General features: G+C 57.9%; 1 protein-coding gene across 1 annotated transcript in view; it reads right to left on the bottom strand.

Annotated features, from left to right (window-relative positions):
• Positions 1 to 16401, bottom strand: part of LOC102445239 (corticotropin-releasing factor receptor 1) — a 108148-nt gene extending 91747 nt beyond the window's left edge. The window contains exon 1 of the mRNA XM_075911382.1: positions 15962 to 16401. Coding sequence (XP_075767497.1) covers positions 15962 to 15997 — 36 coding nt within the window. The 5' untranslated portion in view covers positions 15998 to 16401. The remainder of the gene's footprint in view (positions 1 to 15961) is intronic.
• Between the last annotated feature and the right edge of the window lie 1011 nt (positions 16402 to 17412).

Raw genomic sequence — 17412 nt, 5'->3', positions numbered from 1 at the left:
ACCACTACACCTTATGGACGCCGTGACAACGGATTCTAGCGCCCCTCCCATGGTCAGCGGACGCTCACCCTTCGGGGTGCGCTTTCATCCACAGGCCCAAGCACGTTACCCAGCACTCCTGACGTATCAGGTCGCCACACTCTGCTAGCCCCTTACCTCGCAGAAGGGGGGTCACTTCCTCTCCATCCTGCTGTCAGTTTAGACCTGGGTCGGGATGTCTGTTATTTGCCGGGAGGCGGCTGGTGCTGAGACGATGGAGCTCTGTTACGCCCCCTCTGGAACATGCTCACAGCCATGGGCGTCCGGTGGTTTAGGAGAGAGAAGGCTTTGTCTTCCCAAACCGCCAACCTGGCCCCAGCCCCACTCCGCCCCGGAACATCTGCTCTAGGTGTACTGGGGGGGAGTGTTGTTGCCCCGGAGCATGGCTCGGGCCACGCTGCCGGCCATGCCACCGCCTCCCCTCCCCGTGGTCTGGGGCAGCTCTGGCCACGCCCCTGCCTCCCTCCCCATTCTCTGGGGCAGCTCAGGCCACGCCCCCACCTCCCTCCCCATGCTCTGGGGCAGCTCAGGCCACGCCCCCACCTCCCTCCCCATGCTCTGGGGCAGCTCAGGCCACGCCCCCGCCTCCCTCCCCAATGCTCCAGGCAAGGGAGGCTGGAGCCATGTGGCCTCCTCCCTCCCTGCTGCTCTGGGGATCCTGAGGTGCACACGCTCTTCCCCACCTGTGGTGGGGGCGGGGCCTCAGCAGAGAGGGCGGGGCTATTGGTGGGGCGGGGCTATTACCACATCCCTCAGCCCCAGTTGCACCGACGGCCCATGCTACAGCCTGTGCCTATACCTCTTGGGTAGGAGTGTTTCTGCGATATCCGCCCTGCTCTGGCCAAGTTCTGTGAGCAGGGCTGCTTTATGTTAGCAACGTCTGGGTCGTTATTCTCTGGGCCGTGGGCCTCCGACCCGGCCTGTGCTGTGGGAGCTCATGCGTCAGGCCCTCATCTTACTACCCCCTCTCCGGGGGGGGGGGGGGGCTCAGATACTGTCAGAATGGAAGCCCCCAGAATCACCAGTGGCCGTGGGAAAGGGAGGCCCAGCCATGGGCAGTTGCAGTCTGGGAGTCAGGAGCAGAGCGTTAGAATGAAGTTTGCTCTGCAGCCCTTATGGGAGCTCGCAGGCAGCAGCCTCCCCCCGCCCCCCCCGCCCACCCTCGTTCCAGGCCTGTTGTACCCTCGCTGGAGCTCATACATTGCACCTGGAATGTCTCCTTCCTGCCCAACAGGCCGGCCCCTCCCAGCCCCTGGCATCCCAGCAGGGAATTCCCTCCGGCTGTTGGGCACAGACTCATGCTGGGACGTTCCTGGCGCTGGAGAATGAAGAACACTCCAGCCATCTCTTTGTCTGCCTGCCAGCTGGGGAGCCTGGAGTCGGGGACTTCTCTCTGCACAGGGCTCTGAGGCAGCTGCATGTTCCTCCGCAGTGGATCTCGAGAGGCAGGCCCAGAGGTTAGGACCCTTGGGTAGGAGAGGAGGGATCAGTTCCCCGCTCTGCTACACCTCACCTGGTCTCTGTGCCTGCGCTCCATCCACACGGCAGGGCGAGGGTCGATGCCCTGCCTCGCAGGTGGGCGGGGAGCTGTGAAGTGCTTGGAATGCTGGTTAGGGAAAGTGCAAGGCCGGAGCCAGCTGCTCTTCACATCTGGAGGCTGCAGCAGCATTGTGTGATCACACACGCTAAGCAGAGCCTGGCCCGGCTGATGCCTAGCAGGGAGACCACCAAGGAAAACCCCTGTCTAGTGCTAAGTGGGTGGGGTGCTTCTCTCTCCGAGGGTGCATCTACACTGCACCGTAGGTCGAAAAAGCATATTTTGAGGTAACGTCGAAAAAGCGTATTTTGAAATTTGGCTCTGTCTACACCATAACCCGCGATTCCAAAACGCCCCTTGCACCTCGTGGGATGAGGTTTACAGGCATGTCGGAACAGCGAGCCTGGAACACCAGGATTGCTGTGAAGACGCGGGATAGCTATTTCCAGATACTCCGGTATCCCAACATTTCATTGCAGTGTAGACGTAGCCTTAGTCGCCACTGACCCCCCCACGCAAGCGGCTTCCGCCATCTCCAGGCTGAATATAAAACTGCTCAGTTCTCGGTAAGAATGGGAAAAACCCCAGAAGGGTTTGAATGCCCTGTTGTGGTCACGTGGCACAAGACGAGTGTGACACCCCCCGGGCTACGGTCTCTGCCTTCCTGAATCCCGCCCCTCCTTTTACGTGGATGCTCTTTTATCCGTCGCTCCCGGGTGTAAATTATGAAACCGCTGCCACGGGCAATTTTCAGAGGGGCAGCGTGTTAGTCTGTTCCAGCAACACCGGCCAGGAGTCCTGTGTCACCACGAAGACGAACCCGTTTACTTGGGCAAACCGCTGCCTTCAGACGATGCCTTTGGGCGGGATGTGACATCGTGGCGCAGAGAAGCGAGAGCGGGCTTGAGACATTGTCACCTCAGGTAAAATTTGCAAAGCAGCCCAGTGATTTAGATGCTCAGGCCCGATTTTCCAAAGTGATTTGGGCCTGTAAGAGCTACAATCTCTTGGATTTTCAACAGGCCGTAGGCCCCTCAGCTTTTCTGGCGCTTTCCCCCAGTCTCAGATCGCCTGTCCGAAGGGGTTCTGGTGACCATGGAGGTGTCACCGCCTGTGGAAATTCTGCACGGCAACTTCCTTCGCACACGGGGCTTCCTCCAGCACAGCCTGTCGTGGCAAGTTCAGATCTCCAGCGCAAAGGGCAGGCGCCGCTGGATGAAGGGGCAGCAGACTGTTCTGAAGAGAGGAGCTGGCATTTTGGCTGGACATGGGGAGATTTTCCTGTGTGAGCTGAGCTGCCCTGCCCCAGCAATTGATTTCTTTCTCTGTTTCTTTCCAGGCTTCATTTCCAAGCCAGAGGGCTTGGGGGGAGCTTAGCTTGTGTCTTCCACCAAAGCCACTGCCCCTTGGTGCCAGCCCCCTGTCTCCCTGCCCCCCAAGAGCTGAACGCAATCATCTGAATATTGGCTCTGAGAACAGGCTTGATTTTAATATCGACTGTGTAGGCTGAATCCACCTGGCCGCTATCTGATGGCTGCTGCCGCTGCCCGGATTTAATCAGAAAGCTCATTGTCTCCTGTCTAAAAATAAGTGATGGCACTTCGGCAGTGGGAGGTGAGAAACAGCCCACTCCATTTCTCACAGGGACAGCCCTGCCTGGCTGACTGGCTGGCTGGCTGGCGAGAGGGTCACAAATTGGACGAATGTAATAGATAGGCCAGCCCAATCCACCAGCCCAATGAGCCCTGGTTTCAAACCTGGGGAGCTGTCTGGGAACATCTCATCAATCCTGCCTCCAAGGATGCTGCTTAGGCAGAAAGCCAGAGCCCAGGGATCATGCATCCTTCCCACAAGGGAGCCAACGTTCCGGTCCACAGGGAAGTTGTCTCGGGCCTTGTCTACACCACTATTGGCCATCAACCTAAGTTACTCAACTCCAACCACATGAACAATATAGCTAAGTCAGTGTACTTAGGTGTGCTAATACAGTATCTTCACAGCAGCAAGTTGACCCCGACACTCTCCCATCTGCTCCACCTACTCTTCTCGTTTTGGTGGAGTACAGGAGTCGATGAGGGAGCGCTCGGCAGTTGATTTATCGTGTCTATACTAGACACGATAAATCAATCCATGTTGGATGGATCACTGCCTGTGGATCCAGCAGGGAGTGAAGACATGACCTCAATGTCAAGGGTTTCTTTCTGCTTGAGGCAAGCTGGAATGCAGCCACCTCTGGGGTGGAATCGGCTGCTGTTGAATAGCACTGCAGAACAGAGGAGGACTGGACGTGAAGAACAAAAGAGGCAACTCCAAATGGAAGTCTAAAGGGAGAGTTCAGGAAAGTGCCCGAATTGCATTTTACAGCAAACAGGCCAGGGGCTCCTCAATTCATCTAACCCGCCAGGAACACACTTTTCCCTGGGAACTGACACCCACACAGCAGCACACAAGGAGTCACAAACCATTTACAATAGTGTGTCCCGAACTGGGGTCCGTCTGCTGGCCACACTGACCAACTCCTCCCCCTCCTTCCCCGGCCTCCTGCATGCTGCTGAGCAGCTGTTGCATCATGTGGATTGGGGGCAGGAGTGCTCAGGGAAGAGGTGGAGGGAGGCAGGGTGAAGAGGGGGGTGGGACGAGATGGGGCAAGGGCGGGGTCTTGGGCGAAGGGGTGGAGTCGGGGCAGGCCCTGGGGCCGAGGGAGGTTGGGGGTCCACAAATAATGTAAATTAAAAGCGGAGCCCTCAGGTTGCTCAAGTTGGAGAGCGGCTGATTTAAAAGGCTACTGCACCGGGCCATCCAGCCCATCGGTCCCCTGGTAAAATGGACCCGAGGGGGGCGCAGTTTTGAGAATTTCACACCATCCAGCCAGTGGGAGAACACCCCAGCCAGGGCGCTATGTCCTGGGCATCGAGTGTGACGTAGTGGGGGTACCTGGCTGGTTTCTATGCTGCTGGCTCTGGGGTAACCCCCACTGGCTGCCATGGGTACCACGACCCAGCAAAACAGGATGAGTCACTATGCAAAGGGGCCTCTCAACCGGTATGGCCAGACACCCCCCATGGAGAGGAACAAAGGAAGGTGGAATGCTGCCCTGGCTGGGGGGCAGGGCTGGAAGAGGGTTAGTTGGTTGCTGTCTGGGAGCATGGAGGAGACAGCCTAGGGAAAGGGGCTGGAGTTTAGGGGCCCAGTCTCCCCCCATCTCAAGGGGGCCTGAGGCATCCTAGCCCAGCTCTGTGACCAGATTCCATCTGTGCTGTGCTGTATCCTGGAGAGGCAATAAACTTCCTCTATTCCACCGGCTGGTGCAGTCTGTTTGTGCCATTTCGGGGTGCAGGAGATGGGGGACCCCCAACGCGCCGTCACACCGAGGGCCCCCAGCCAGGGCGCTATGTCCTGTGTACCGAGGGCCCCCAGCCAGGGCGCTATGTCCTGGGCACCGAGGGCCCCCAGCCAGGGCGCTATGTCCTGGGCACCGAGGGCCCCCAGCCAGGGCGCTATGACCTGGGCACCGAGGGCCCCCAGCCAGGGCGCTATGTCCTGGGCACCGAGGGCCCCCAGCCAGGGCGCTATGTCCTGGGCACCGAGGGCCCCCAGCCAGGGCGCTATGTCCTGTGCACCGAGGGCCCCCAGCCAGGGCGCAATGTCCTGTGCACCGAGGACCCCCAGCCAGGGCGCAATGTCCTGTGCACCGAGGGCCCCCAGCCAGGGCGCTATGTCCTGTGCACCGAGGGCCCCCAGCCAGGGCGCTATGTCCTGTGCACCGAGGGCCCCCAGCCAGGGCGCTATGTCCTGGGCACCGAGGGCCCCCAGCCAGGGCGCTATGTCCTGTGCACCGAGGGCCCCCAGCCAGGGCGCTATGTCCTGTGCACCGAGGGCCCCCAGCCAGGGCGCTATGTCCTGTGCACCGAGGGCCCCCAGCCAGGGCGCTATGTCCTGGGCACCGAGGGCCCCCAGCCAGGGCGCTATGTCCTGGGCACCGAGGGCCCCCAGCCAGGGCGCTATGTCCTGGGCACCGAGGGCCCCCAGCCAGGGCGCTATGTCCTGTGCACCGAGGGCCCCCAGCCAGGGCGCTATGTCCTGTGCACCGAGGGCCCCCAGCCAGGGCGCTATGTCCTGGGCACCGAGGGCCCCCAGCCAGGGCGCTATGTCCTGTGCACCGAGGGCCCCCAGCCAGGCGCTATGTCCTGTGCACCGAGGGCCCCCAGCCAGGGCTCTGGGCTTTGCCGGCCTGAATTTCACAGCCTCTCCGGTCACTGAACGTGCTGGCAAAGGGGAATACGTACACACCGCAGAGCCCTGGGGACACCATGCAGAGCAAGGCCTGGCTCCTGGCCCCTGGCCCGCCCGCATCAGTCCTGCTCCGGGGCCTGGGCCAACATGGCCAGTTCTGGTGGCAGAGAGGCTGCAGGAGACATGTAAAGCCCCACGCGGCCCAGTCGAGGGGGACTGCGAGCTGCCCTGTGAGCCAAGGGTCAGTCTGCACAGTGGCTGGATACCGCGGCTGGCTTGGGCCAAGGGGCCGTTTCATTGCAGTGAGGACTTCAGGGCTTCGGAGCTGGCCGGGGCTCGCTGTGAGCAGCTCGTTGCAGCGTAGACAGACCCGCGCTGACTGACTAAATGAAACCTGACGCAGCCCCACCTGGGCACGTTATCTGGTCTCACCCCGCCACCTCCCCGCAGTGACTCCCTGCTGCAGTGGAGATCCTCACCCCTCGGCTAAGCCTCCCATGCACCATCAGAATCATGCCCTGCGGCCGGGGCTCCCATTTCTGTCCCTTTGGGGTGTTGTAAAGTCCCCTATGTAACACGCTCTGGCACCAGCCCCCCTCATGTTGTCTAAGGCCCAATGGGAGCAAAGCTCGCCTGGTCCCATGCCCCAGATATCCCGGGCTACCAGCCCATCCTGCACCCCCACTCGACACCCGGGCCGACCATTCCCGCAAGGACATTTCCCCAACTGGTCAAGGCTGGCGTGTGTCTCTGATGTGGAGTGTCGCCTTTCCCGTTCCTCCCTAGATCCAGAGGAGACTCTGGCCTTGACCACGCGCTTCGTCGGGAGGCAGGTAGGCCGGGTTCCTCCCTGCTGGAGAGACACGGCCGGCAGAGAGAGAAACTCAGCACGTGTTAGCGCGCAGCAGCTCGGAGGGCAGCCCCGGCGGTGACAGCCGCTAAGAGGTGTGAGCAGTGGAGGCCGAGACACGCTGTGTATCCACCCACCCCTGGCCTTCCAGGGATCTACCAGCAAAGTCCTCATCCATTATAATAAGCACCTAGCATGGCCCCATCTCCAAGTGCGCCACAGGCATTAACTAATTAATCACCGCCTATTACAGGCCCAGCCCCCTGCACTGCCATGCTCTGGCCTTTTCCTGATCAGAGCAGATCTGAGCTGTGCGTCAGGAGGGCCGGGGCAGCCTCGGTGCTGAAAGATGGATGGGCGCTGCCTAATTAGCAACTGGGTCTCCGGCTCACAGCGGGGCTGAAATTGGCGAGCGAGCCGCGAAGCTTTATTGAGCAAAGCATTCCGTGCGTTTCAGAGCACAGGAGCGCTGGGCAGCTGGGTCAGTGTGTGTGCTCGGAGGCTCCTCGCACGGGGGGCGCTCTCGGGGGGGGGGGAGGGTGCCCGGGCACCGGGAAAGGGAGGGAGGCTTCGTGGCTGGAAGGGTGAGCAGGAAGTTCCTGCAAATAGTTCAGTCCCCTCACTGTCAGATGTGGCTCCAACTACATTCATGCCCTCCCCTCACCCCCGCTGCTCACTTTTCACAGATGCTCGCACGGACACGCCCAGGCAGCGAGGGTGGAGGCGTGTTTAATGGTGACGCAGCTCTCAGGAGTCAATGCGATTCATTTTCAGGTGGAAGCAAATGTCAGGCATAAACGATTGTTCGTCTAATCAGGGAAAGAAAGATGGGTCTGCCTCTGGGAAGCCAGCAGGGGCAAGTGGATAGCATGCTGGCCCGGGTATTGGGTGACTGCAGTTCCAGTCTCAGACACTGCCCTTGTCTGTGCCTCAGTTTCCCCATGTGAGGTCTGTTGATGCAGAATGCTGCCAGTTACTGTCAGGGGATGAGCCACACAGCTTAGGGTGAATGACCAGTATTTGAAGCCAATGGGTCACAAGCAGGTGGTAGTGTCCGGCTTTGCTGGAATGACTATTGTGGTTTGGACAGGAAGGCTTGGCTCTGTGGCGTGGCAGCGTGGCTCCATGGCCACTGGAGTGGGCGGGGCTTGGTTCCAGGGGCGGGCCTTGGACAGAAGGGGCGGGGCTGGGTCTTGCCTTCCCCAGCTGGGCTTTCACCCACCGCCCATCTGTTCCGCTACCAGACCATTAATACAAGTATGCTCATAACAGTGGAGCATCTCAGGGAACGGGGAGCCTTTCCCTTCCTCCCGAGGGGTGCATCTACCCCGCACCCTTACCTCAAGAGAAGCCTCACACCTGGCACTGTACAAATTGCGTCGCTTATTTCAATCTTATTCTGAAACAGTCTATTTTGAAGTTCGGTGCGGTCCACGCAGCGCCAGATTGCGAAACAAAGCGCTATTCCGACAAGTCCCTCAGCCCTCGTGGAACAGGGGTGCTGGAATAGCGCGCCTGTTATTTTGAAATCTATTTTGAAATAACGGGTGTGTTTAAAGATGCAGAATTGCTATTTCGGGATACTCCTGGGATCCCGAAATAGCCCCGCTGTCTAGATGCCGCCTAAGGCTACACAAGGGAATTCCCTCTAAGATACAGCCTCATGTCCGGTACAAGCAAGTCTGTGCTGCCCCTCTGCCTTCTGACACGCCACCGATCCCCCAGCACCTTGTCTAAGGTGGGTAGATAAAAGCCTCTTTGTGCCATGCTGCCAGCCTGGCCTTTTCCATGGGGGGAGCTCAGTGTGCACCTCCTCCCCAGGGCAGGGTTTCGCACCATCCTTAGTCCCGGGATGGGCTTGCGTGTCTGCCCCGTGACTTGCACTGCTCAGGCACATGGATTTCTAGCAATATCGTCCCTGTTCTTGCCAGATTCTGAGAGCAAGTCCTGCCCTCTACCAGGTGTCACACAAGGGCTTATGTTTCAGGCTCTCTTCCTGCTGTCACCGGGTTCCTGTCCTGAGGCCAGCTGGACCCAGCGTGAGCCAGTGCTGCTCTCTAGCCCCCCACTGGCCTCGTGCAGCCTGTGGAATGAATCAAACGGGCCAAACCGTGACCGTCAGCCAGACGCTGCCTGGCTGGAGACCCAAAGCCCATGGTGGAACCTCTTTGGTTAACTCCCCTCCCCCCGCGCTCCCCAGGGTCACACACCTCGCCGGGCCAGAGAAAGCAGCAGAGACACAACTGCAAGGAAGGCTGCCAAGATGGTGAAATGGAAGCAGCCCCCGCTCCTCTCCTGCTTTGCGCCTGCTGCTGTGAGGCACCTTGTGCCACAGGGGGGTGAAAAGCCGCCAGCCCGTGGTGCTGCGAGCTGAGCCTGGGGCCCAGAGAGCTTTGCCGCCCCAGAGTCCATCGCCTGCCTGTGCCCACAGTCAGCGATGCTACGGGAGAGGACTCGGCCTGTGGGTCCCTTGAAGGGGCCTGTGGCAAACCTCTCTGACAGAAACCTGCCTTGAGGGCGGGGGGCTGGACTCGATGACCTCTCGAGGTCCCTTCCAGTCCTATGATTCTATGATAAGCTGAGGGGGGAGGGCGACACGCTCCAGCACCATCTCGCTTGCTCGGGGTCCCCCCACCCCCGTCATGGTTCCAGCCAGAGCCCCAGGACCCGCAGGGCTGTCTTTGCACCAGCCAGTCGAAGGCAGACAGACCCCACGGCAGTGCAGGGCAGGGACCCTCCCAGCAGCTGAGGCTAGGCTGCCAAGCCGAAGGATGAGCGACCGTCTTTCCCAGCTCCCGAGGGACAACAGTTGCCCTGGGCCTCACAAGCCAGCAGGGGCCCTCACTGAGAGACCTCCAGAGCAAGCCAAGGGAAGCGCCTGCCAGGGCTGTAGCACAGGGTGGCCTTCCTGTCATGTTCCAGGAAGCTCAGGAATGATCTATGGAGGGTTAAGTGAGCAGCACAGGGCATTGACACGGCCATACTTCTGGAGTTTGCTGTTTACACACTAGGGGTTCTAAAATCCACATGCACGCTCAGATTGTCTCAAAGGTTCTCATGCTTCATCGGGGGCCAGGGTTGCACTAGTGGTACAAATTTGAGGCCATTTGACCAAGGGGTTCCCAAGATACAGTGCCCCTAAATAAAAGGGAATTGTAAATGGGTCTGAGTCTTATCACTTATTTTTGCTCAAGTGTGTTCGGCGATACTCCCTTCTCCCCAAACCTGACCTCACGCCACGCTCGGGGTTTGATCTCACGCATGGCTGCATCAGGACAGCTGTGTCTGACAGGTTTTAAAATAAATGTTACCTAAGCTGGGACCCCAAACTGCCTTAGCCACATCCCTGTGCTTGAATGGTGTGAGCAGAGGTCAGGTTGTCCGGCTGCATTCACTGGGCATCTCCAAACCATCGCATGTGCAGGGTTAATGCATAGATCCAGTCCTGTGTTTCTGGCTAAACCTGTAGCTTAATACATGACCAGGATTGCTTGTCTCTATGACAATACCAATACAAATACAGCTAATTGCAATAATACACACCCGGGGACAATATTTTGTAAGCGTCCTGTGCTTATGAACCTCTTTTTTGGCTAAAGCCAGGCAATGTTTTTTGACAAAAGCCTCCTCCCAACATAATGCAGCCAACTCCACGGTTTTCGGGGGCAAATGCCCCTTTCAATACATTTCTCCCATGGGAAACTCTAACTGGTCTTTCAAACTGGCATTCCGGCACGTCGCGATTTGGGAAGTGTGAACGCCGATGGGGTTTGCCAGTGAAATCTTTTGCTTCTAGTGACCATGTCCAAATTCTACCTTCAGACACTGCAGATCTAGAATTGGTTGGATCTTGTTGTGCCGCAACACAACACTGCTTGCCACATTTCAGGACAAAACCGCATGTCTCAACACAGGGACCCCGCAGGATGGGAATTCGATTTTCCGAACGGCTCTGCTTGTAACAGTTCCCTTCAAGAGGAACTTTCCGGCTCAACCGTACAGCAGGAGTCACCTGACGGCAGGGGATTTGCAAATACAGTTAGCTGAGAGTTTGCCACTGGGACCATTGAGGTCCAGGAGCTACGATACTGACCAGGGACAAGACCTGGGTTCTCCCACCATCTCAGTGACTGTGGGCACCTCAATTTATCCACCCACACAAACGGCTGATGCTGACTCACCCTTTGGACTCAGCAGTGTGAAGGGAGAAGCTGTGCCGGCATATCGGGGTGAGGGTCTCTGGCTCGTGTCACGCAGGAGCTCAGAGGAGAAGATCACATTGGATCCCTTCTGCCATAGACTTCTGGCCTCACTTGACGCCAATGGGATTTTTACCATTGACTTTCATGAAGTCTAGAGTTCACCCAAAGCATTACCTGTGAGTACAAGCAGACTAGGAAAGACAGACCTCCCCCTAGGAGGAGACATGGTGTGGTTGCCTGTCTGCTCAGGAGAGAGAGGCGATGTAATGTATAGCCCAGATTTGGGGAGAGCGACTAGGAAAAATGACACAAGCCGGAAATGAATAGCGCTTCAACTTTGTGTGCTCTGGCTACTTTTCAAGTCAGTTCCTCAGAACGTTACTGCCTAGAGAGGAGCCTAATATTGTAGCGTAAGAAAAATGGTCTTTCCGAGTGAATTTCTTCATCACTCAATCTCCTCCCCAGTCACCATCACTCCAATGAACCTCTGGATTATCTGAAGCCTGCTCTGGCCCCCACAGCAGCTCTGCTTCCCAGCTTGTCTGTAGCCTAATTGCTGATATTTTCACAGCCACTGCCTTTTTCCTCTTCCAAAAATCAGTAAGGCCCTTTGGTACATGAATGAAGACAGAATTCTTACTCTAATTTGTGAAAGGAGCCAGCCCCAAACCCTGGGCCACCTTTCACTGCACAGCAATACGCTTCCAAGGGGGCATTCAGGCAAGGGCTAGAGAAGCTCTTTTTAAAAATGTTACCCCCATCTTTTGCCTCATTTCATATGAGGGACTCAAGCTGGGCTCCGTGCTCAGAGCTGATGGAGGCTGACCCCACAGGGATTGGGAGGTCATGAACTGTGACATAGTGGGGGGTACCTTACTGGTTGCTATGCTGGGCGGTGGGCTGTGGGTGACCTCCACTGTCTGCTGTCTGTAGCATGGCCCAGCAGGGCAGGGGATGAGTCTTTATGCAAGGGGGCTCCGAACCTGTCTGACCAGTTATCTCCCAGGGAGCGGAACAATGGGAAGAAGGCGGAGTGGAGCCCTGGCTGGGGCGGGCAGGGCTGGAAGTTAGTTAGTTAGAGTCTGTCGGGTATCGTGGTGGAGGCAGCTTAAGCTACAGGCTGAGATTTAGGGGCCCAGTCTCCCTCATCTCAACGGGGGCTGAGGCATCCTAGGCCCGGTTCCTGTAACCAGATGACATCTGTGCTGTGCTGTATCCTGGAGAAGCAATAAACTCCCTCTATTCTGCTGGCTGGTGGAGTCTGTTCGTGCCACTACGGGGGTGCAGGAGACGGGGGACCCCAACGCGCCGCCACGTGAATGCATTCGGTTTTAAGGCCAGAATGGACAACTGTGCTGAGCCAGTCTGACCTAGCACATTGTGTGGGCCAGAGAACTGCCCCCCATGAGTCCTACATGAGATCTGGAGACCCAAGAACTAGAGCTTATGTTTTAGGGTTAGGAGGACACCCAGACTTAATGTAAAGGCTTCACATCCACCACATCCCTAGTTAAGATGTCTCCCTGAGTAATTGCCCTCACCATTAGGAATTTGGGCCTTGTTTCACGTTTGGATTTGTCTAGTGTCAGCTTCCACCCACTGGATCACATTACTCCTCGCTCTGCTAGATTAAGTCTTTCCCTAGACTTGGTGAGAAAACATTGGGGATGCATAAGACCACTGTCTGTTCTCTGCTCAAGAGAGGCTTCTGGGCTACAAACCTTCCAAGGGATCTGCATGCACATAGGCAGGAACTCTGCCCCGGATTTTCCCATTGGCTTCTCGGATTGTATTTCTGTACATCCATCTGATAGTAATGGAACAACTACGCTCAATACTGATGGCACCACTATCTCTGGAGACATGAAATGATCCAGGTGGTTATTTTTCACACACACATGCAGGCATGCACACGTACACACACATGCACGCGCGCACATGTATGCGCACACATATGTGTGTGCTCACACACACACCATTTCCTTGAGCATTTCCTCAGCAGGCTTGAGACATCATGTCAGAGTTTTTAATTAATACTATTATTAGAGCTGGGCAAAAGTCTTGCAGCAAAAGGTTTCTTTCCCTCCCCTCCGCCCTTCCCCCCCCCCTCCGGCCCATCAAGACATGTCAATTTGAGGGCCGGGAAAACAATTTGGAAATTGCTGTAATCGTATAAATGTCAACGTTTCCTGACAAAATGTCATATGAACATTCTGGGGGGTTTAAAATCACTTGTAGCGCCAGGGTGAACTTTTCACAGCAAATTTTCACATCTCTCTCCTCTCTGTCTCTGGATTTTTATTGCTATCCATCACCATGGTATCTGAACAAAACTGACAGCATGAGAAAAATCCCTAGTGGATTTCATGGCATCTCTTGCACTTCTCTCTTTTGAGAGCAAAATCTCTGCTTGAAGGAGGGCTTTAATTTTCTCTTTTTTTTTTTTCAGGCTGGCTCAATGACACAGAGGCCCTGGTTGACTCTGGAGCCACTTGGAGCAGCGGCATCTCTGTTCCACTCTGTTGTGGTCTAGGAGGGACTCGTATGTCTCCCAAGCCCTGCAAAGACTGCCCAGGACTGAGAGACACAGAGGCTATGACTTCTTTGCCCTTGAGAATAGTAGCAGCCCTTCCCCGAAGAGGCCCCAAGTAGGAGGAATATCATAGAACACTAGAACTGGAAGGGACCTTGAGAGGTCATTGACTCCAGTCCCCTGCCCTCACAGCAGAACCAAGCACCCTCTAGACCATCCCTGATAGATATCTGTCCAACCTGCTCTTAAATATCCCCAGTGATGGAGATTCCACAACCCACCTAGGCAATTTCTTCCAGTATTTAATCACCCTGACAGGCAGAAAGTTTTTCCTGATGTCCAACCTAAACCACCCTTGCTGCAATTTAAGCCCCTTGCTTCTTGTCCTATCCTCAGAGGCCAAGGAGAACAATTTTTCTCCCTCCTCCTTATAACACCCTTTTATACTCCATCTCCTCTTTTCGAAACTAAACAAGCCCAATTCTTTCAGGCTTCCCTCCTAGGTCAATCATGGGAGGTGCTGAGAATAAAGTGTGGGAAGGAAGTGTAATGTGATTCATCAGAGGTGTGTTAGTTCAGGTAACCCTCTAAACCGGATCCTAGGAAGGGAGATTTTGGTCAGATATTAGGAAAATCTTTCTAACTATATGGATAGTTAATCTCTGGCACAGGCTTCCAAGAGGTGTTGTGAAATCTCCATCCCTGCAGGTTTTAAGGAACAAGCTGGATAAACACTTGTTGGCCCCAGGCTACGACAGAGACAAGAGGGGAGAGGATGGACCGACTTCTGTTGGAGGGAGGGACCATCATCAAAGCTACTCAGAATCTTCCTCAGGTCTGGGGAAGGAAGAACCCAATGGTCTAGAGATGCTCTGGGTCAGCCACAGGACCCTGCAGCCCACATGCCAGACATGGCTCATCCGGCTGCCAGGCAGGTTGCTTAACTGGGCATGTGTTAGCCAGGCCACTTGCAGCTCCCAGTGTCCAATGGGAGCCACAGAAAGCATTGTGGGCTGGGCCACCACATCCCTGCAGCTCGCATTGGCCAGGAACGGCAAACCACAGCCACTGGGAACTGCGAGCAGCTGTGCCGCTCAGAGACACAAACCATATGGAATCCTGCCTGTGGCGAATCTCCATGATTCTAGGTTCTAGGTTCACCTGGTTCTGCCTCAGCACAGGTGCAGAACTTCCCCTCCATTGCCAGACTCTATGAAGTGTGTTGCCTTGTAATTTCATTGTGCTGGATCTGGTGTGTTATTTATCAGTTTACCTAGACAGTATAGACCCGGACCTAGCTAAGGCTGCCCTCTACTCCACTTTCATCCCTCTGCCCCACTTGGTCAATTGCTCGGGATCTCTTCAAATGGTTTGGGATGAACTCCCCAGAGGGGCTCTGGACAAGGGTGTGGACAGAAGTGACAGGAAAGGGGCAGTTCTTCCTGAGCTCAAAGACGGGGAAAACACAGAGGAGCATTTAAACGCTAACTGGAAACAGACAATATTTCCCATGATTTTTGTAAAAAAAAAACAACCTCAAAAATCCAAAGCCTACCACGAATGGTGCGACCATAACATTGCGCGAGAGCTCTCTTCATGCAGCATTACGGTAGCACAGCGACTACAACAGAGACTCGGCTCATCCAAGGCAGGAGCGTGGAACCGCGCTGCACCCTTGGCGCGCGTTAGCACTTCCGAGTAATTCTTCCCAATGCTCCGCGCTGCTGGCACTTTGGACGCCCCGGTTTTCCGGGTAACACGAGGGTCTGCAATTACTTCTGTCGCACAACCGACAAGCTTGCAAAGCGCCGCTGCGCCCAGAGGGCCGGTCGAACTTAGCCCTCCGCCTTTGCGGACTGTCTCTGGCCGCTGCGGGCTTTCCCCCGCCGGGAACTCAGCGGGCTGCACAGAGCTGGTCCCCTCTACACCGGCCCAGAGCGAGCCGCGTTCTGCCACCCCCGCGCCGGGGTTTGCCAAAAATGTTCGGGTGCTCGTCGAACCCCCCCCCCCCCCCTTGGCACCGTGTGGGTTGGGTCTGGGTTCTCAGCGGAACCCGGCACCTCGCCCGGGGGAAAGGCAACGGCTTGTCCCGCCCGCGGCTCCAGCTTCGATGTGTTCCCACAAGTATCCCTCGGACCGGGGCCGGTGCAGCGGGGAAAGCGGGCGGGCATGTCCGGTAGGGGCCCTGCCGGCTCCAGCCAGCCAAGGCAGCGGGGGACTCGACTCGCGGCCACTTTCAGGGAAGCCGGGAGCAGATGGTTCCGCGGGGAACCAAGCCGGAGCCGCGCGGAGCAGCGCGCCAGGGGATTTGCCGGAGCAAGCGGGGCTCGCCCTCTCCCAGGGCTGCCCCCAGACCGCGTCCCCAGGACGACCCCCGGGAGCCTTCCCTCTTCGCTCTGCCCCGGCTGGAGCGCCCGCGGCTCCTTGCATGGCGCGCTGCTGCGGGCTCGATACATCGCCAACTCGCCCCCAAGTGCCGAGGCCGGGACAGAGGCGCCCCCGGCGCAGCTTGTGCCAATGCAGCCCGCTCGAGTGAGCGGGGTCCCTGGACAAAGCCCGGCTCTTACCTGCAGGGCGAGGCTCGGACCTGGCCGCAGCACCATCCTGGGGCTGTTAATTCCCCCCTGGCCGGGCTCCGGCCGGCATGGCCCGTCTGCTGCCGCACTGCTCGGGGATGCTGGTGTCGCGGAGGAGCGGGGAGGGAGCCAGGTCTGCTTGGCAGGAGCCTGCCTGCGGAGCGGGCTCTCCGGGAGCAGGAGCTGGCCCCCGGCTCTCGCCGCCAGCCCCCGGCCGGTCCTTTTATAATCCTGCTGCGCTCGGGCTGCCCGGCTCGCCGCCTTCCGGCTCCCCGGCTCGGATGGGGCTGGGTTCCAGCCTCCCCCCGGCGTATCTCCTCCTCCTCCACAGCCCCCCTCTGCCCTCGGCACTTCACCTGCCCAGCCAAGGGCAGCCCCGCCCGCGCCAGCGGCTCCGCTCTCGCCGGTTCCTAAGGGGGCCGGTGCTTTGCGGCCAGCAGCGAGGCTGGTGCTGCAGAGGCTGAGCCGGGGCGGGGCGGGGGGCTCTGCCGGAGGCCGGGGAGGAGGCGGGCTGGGTATTTTAACTCCCCCGCTGCAGCGCTGCAATGGGCAGCCCCCGGGCACGGGCAGGAGCCCCGCCGGGGCGCACACGGGGGGCTGGGGCGCAGGATGCAGCGGGCGGCTGGGGCGGGGGCGCTGAGCGGGCGGGACAAGGCGGGGGTGCGGAGTGGGGAGCTGTCCCGGGTGCGCGGCGGAGGCTCTGCCGCCTGCCCCACTCCGGTGCCGGCCGCCGCCTCTGGTGCTCCGGGGGTGGTACTGCGCCCTGGCGCCTTCCCTCCTCCGGACGGTGCGCCCTGTCTGCCCTCCCCAGCGCGGCTGTGCCCTTCCCCAGGACCAGCAAATATTGGCAGCTCCTGCTGCCCACGGCAGGTGCCCGCGGGCTCAGTGCGGGGCAGCCCTGAGCGAACCGGAGTGAAGCCGCAGCTCTCCGGCCAGGCACGCGGCCCATCTCGCACCCCTGGACACGGGAGCGCCTCAGCGAGTCCTGTGAATTCAGACTCCAGTGCGCTTCCAACCGGGATTTAAATCAGCGTGTTTTATTCCCATCGTACAACTGGGGAAACTGAGGCAAGAGGCAGCGACAAGAGTCGTGACTTTGCCGGGGGGGGGGGGCAATTTAAAAGTGCTGATTCTTAACCACCCCTGCTCTAACTGCTAGACCGTTCTGCCACTCCAGGGCCCCTCTCACTTTCCCTGGAGTCCCTAGGAGAGAGCCAGGACAAAATAGCTCCTTGGTTTGTTTCTTGGCGGTCCAGCACCCAGGCTATAATTTTCAAGCTGTTTCCAGGCCAGGAGGAACAGACCTGGTAGGCAGAGGCTTTTGTTCCTTGCTGCCCAAGGTGCCTGGACTGAGGAGGTTGGCAGAGGAAGGGATTGCCTTTATAAAATCAACTAAAGCAGTGGCTCCTTGCAATACAATAGCCTGGCTGCAATTCCTGGGG

This window comes from Pelodiscus sinensis, chromosome 29 (assembly GCF_049634645.1).
Source record: "Pelodiscus sinensis isolate JC-2024 chromosome 29, ASM4963464v1, whole genome shotgun sequence".
Taxonomy (NCBI): Eukaryota; Metazoa; Chordata; order Testudines; family Trionychidae; genus Pelodiscus; species Pelodiscus sinensis.
This window is presented reverse-complemented; position numbering and strand designations above follow the sequence as displayed.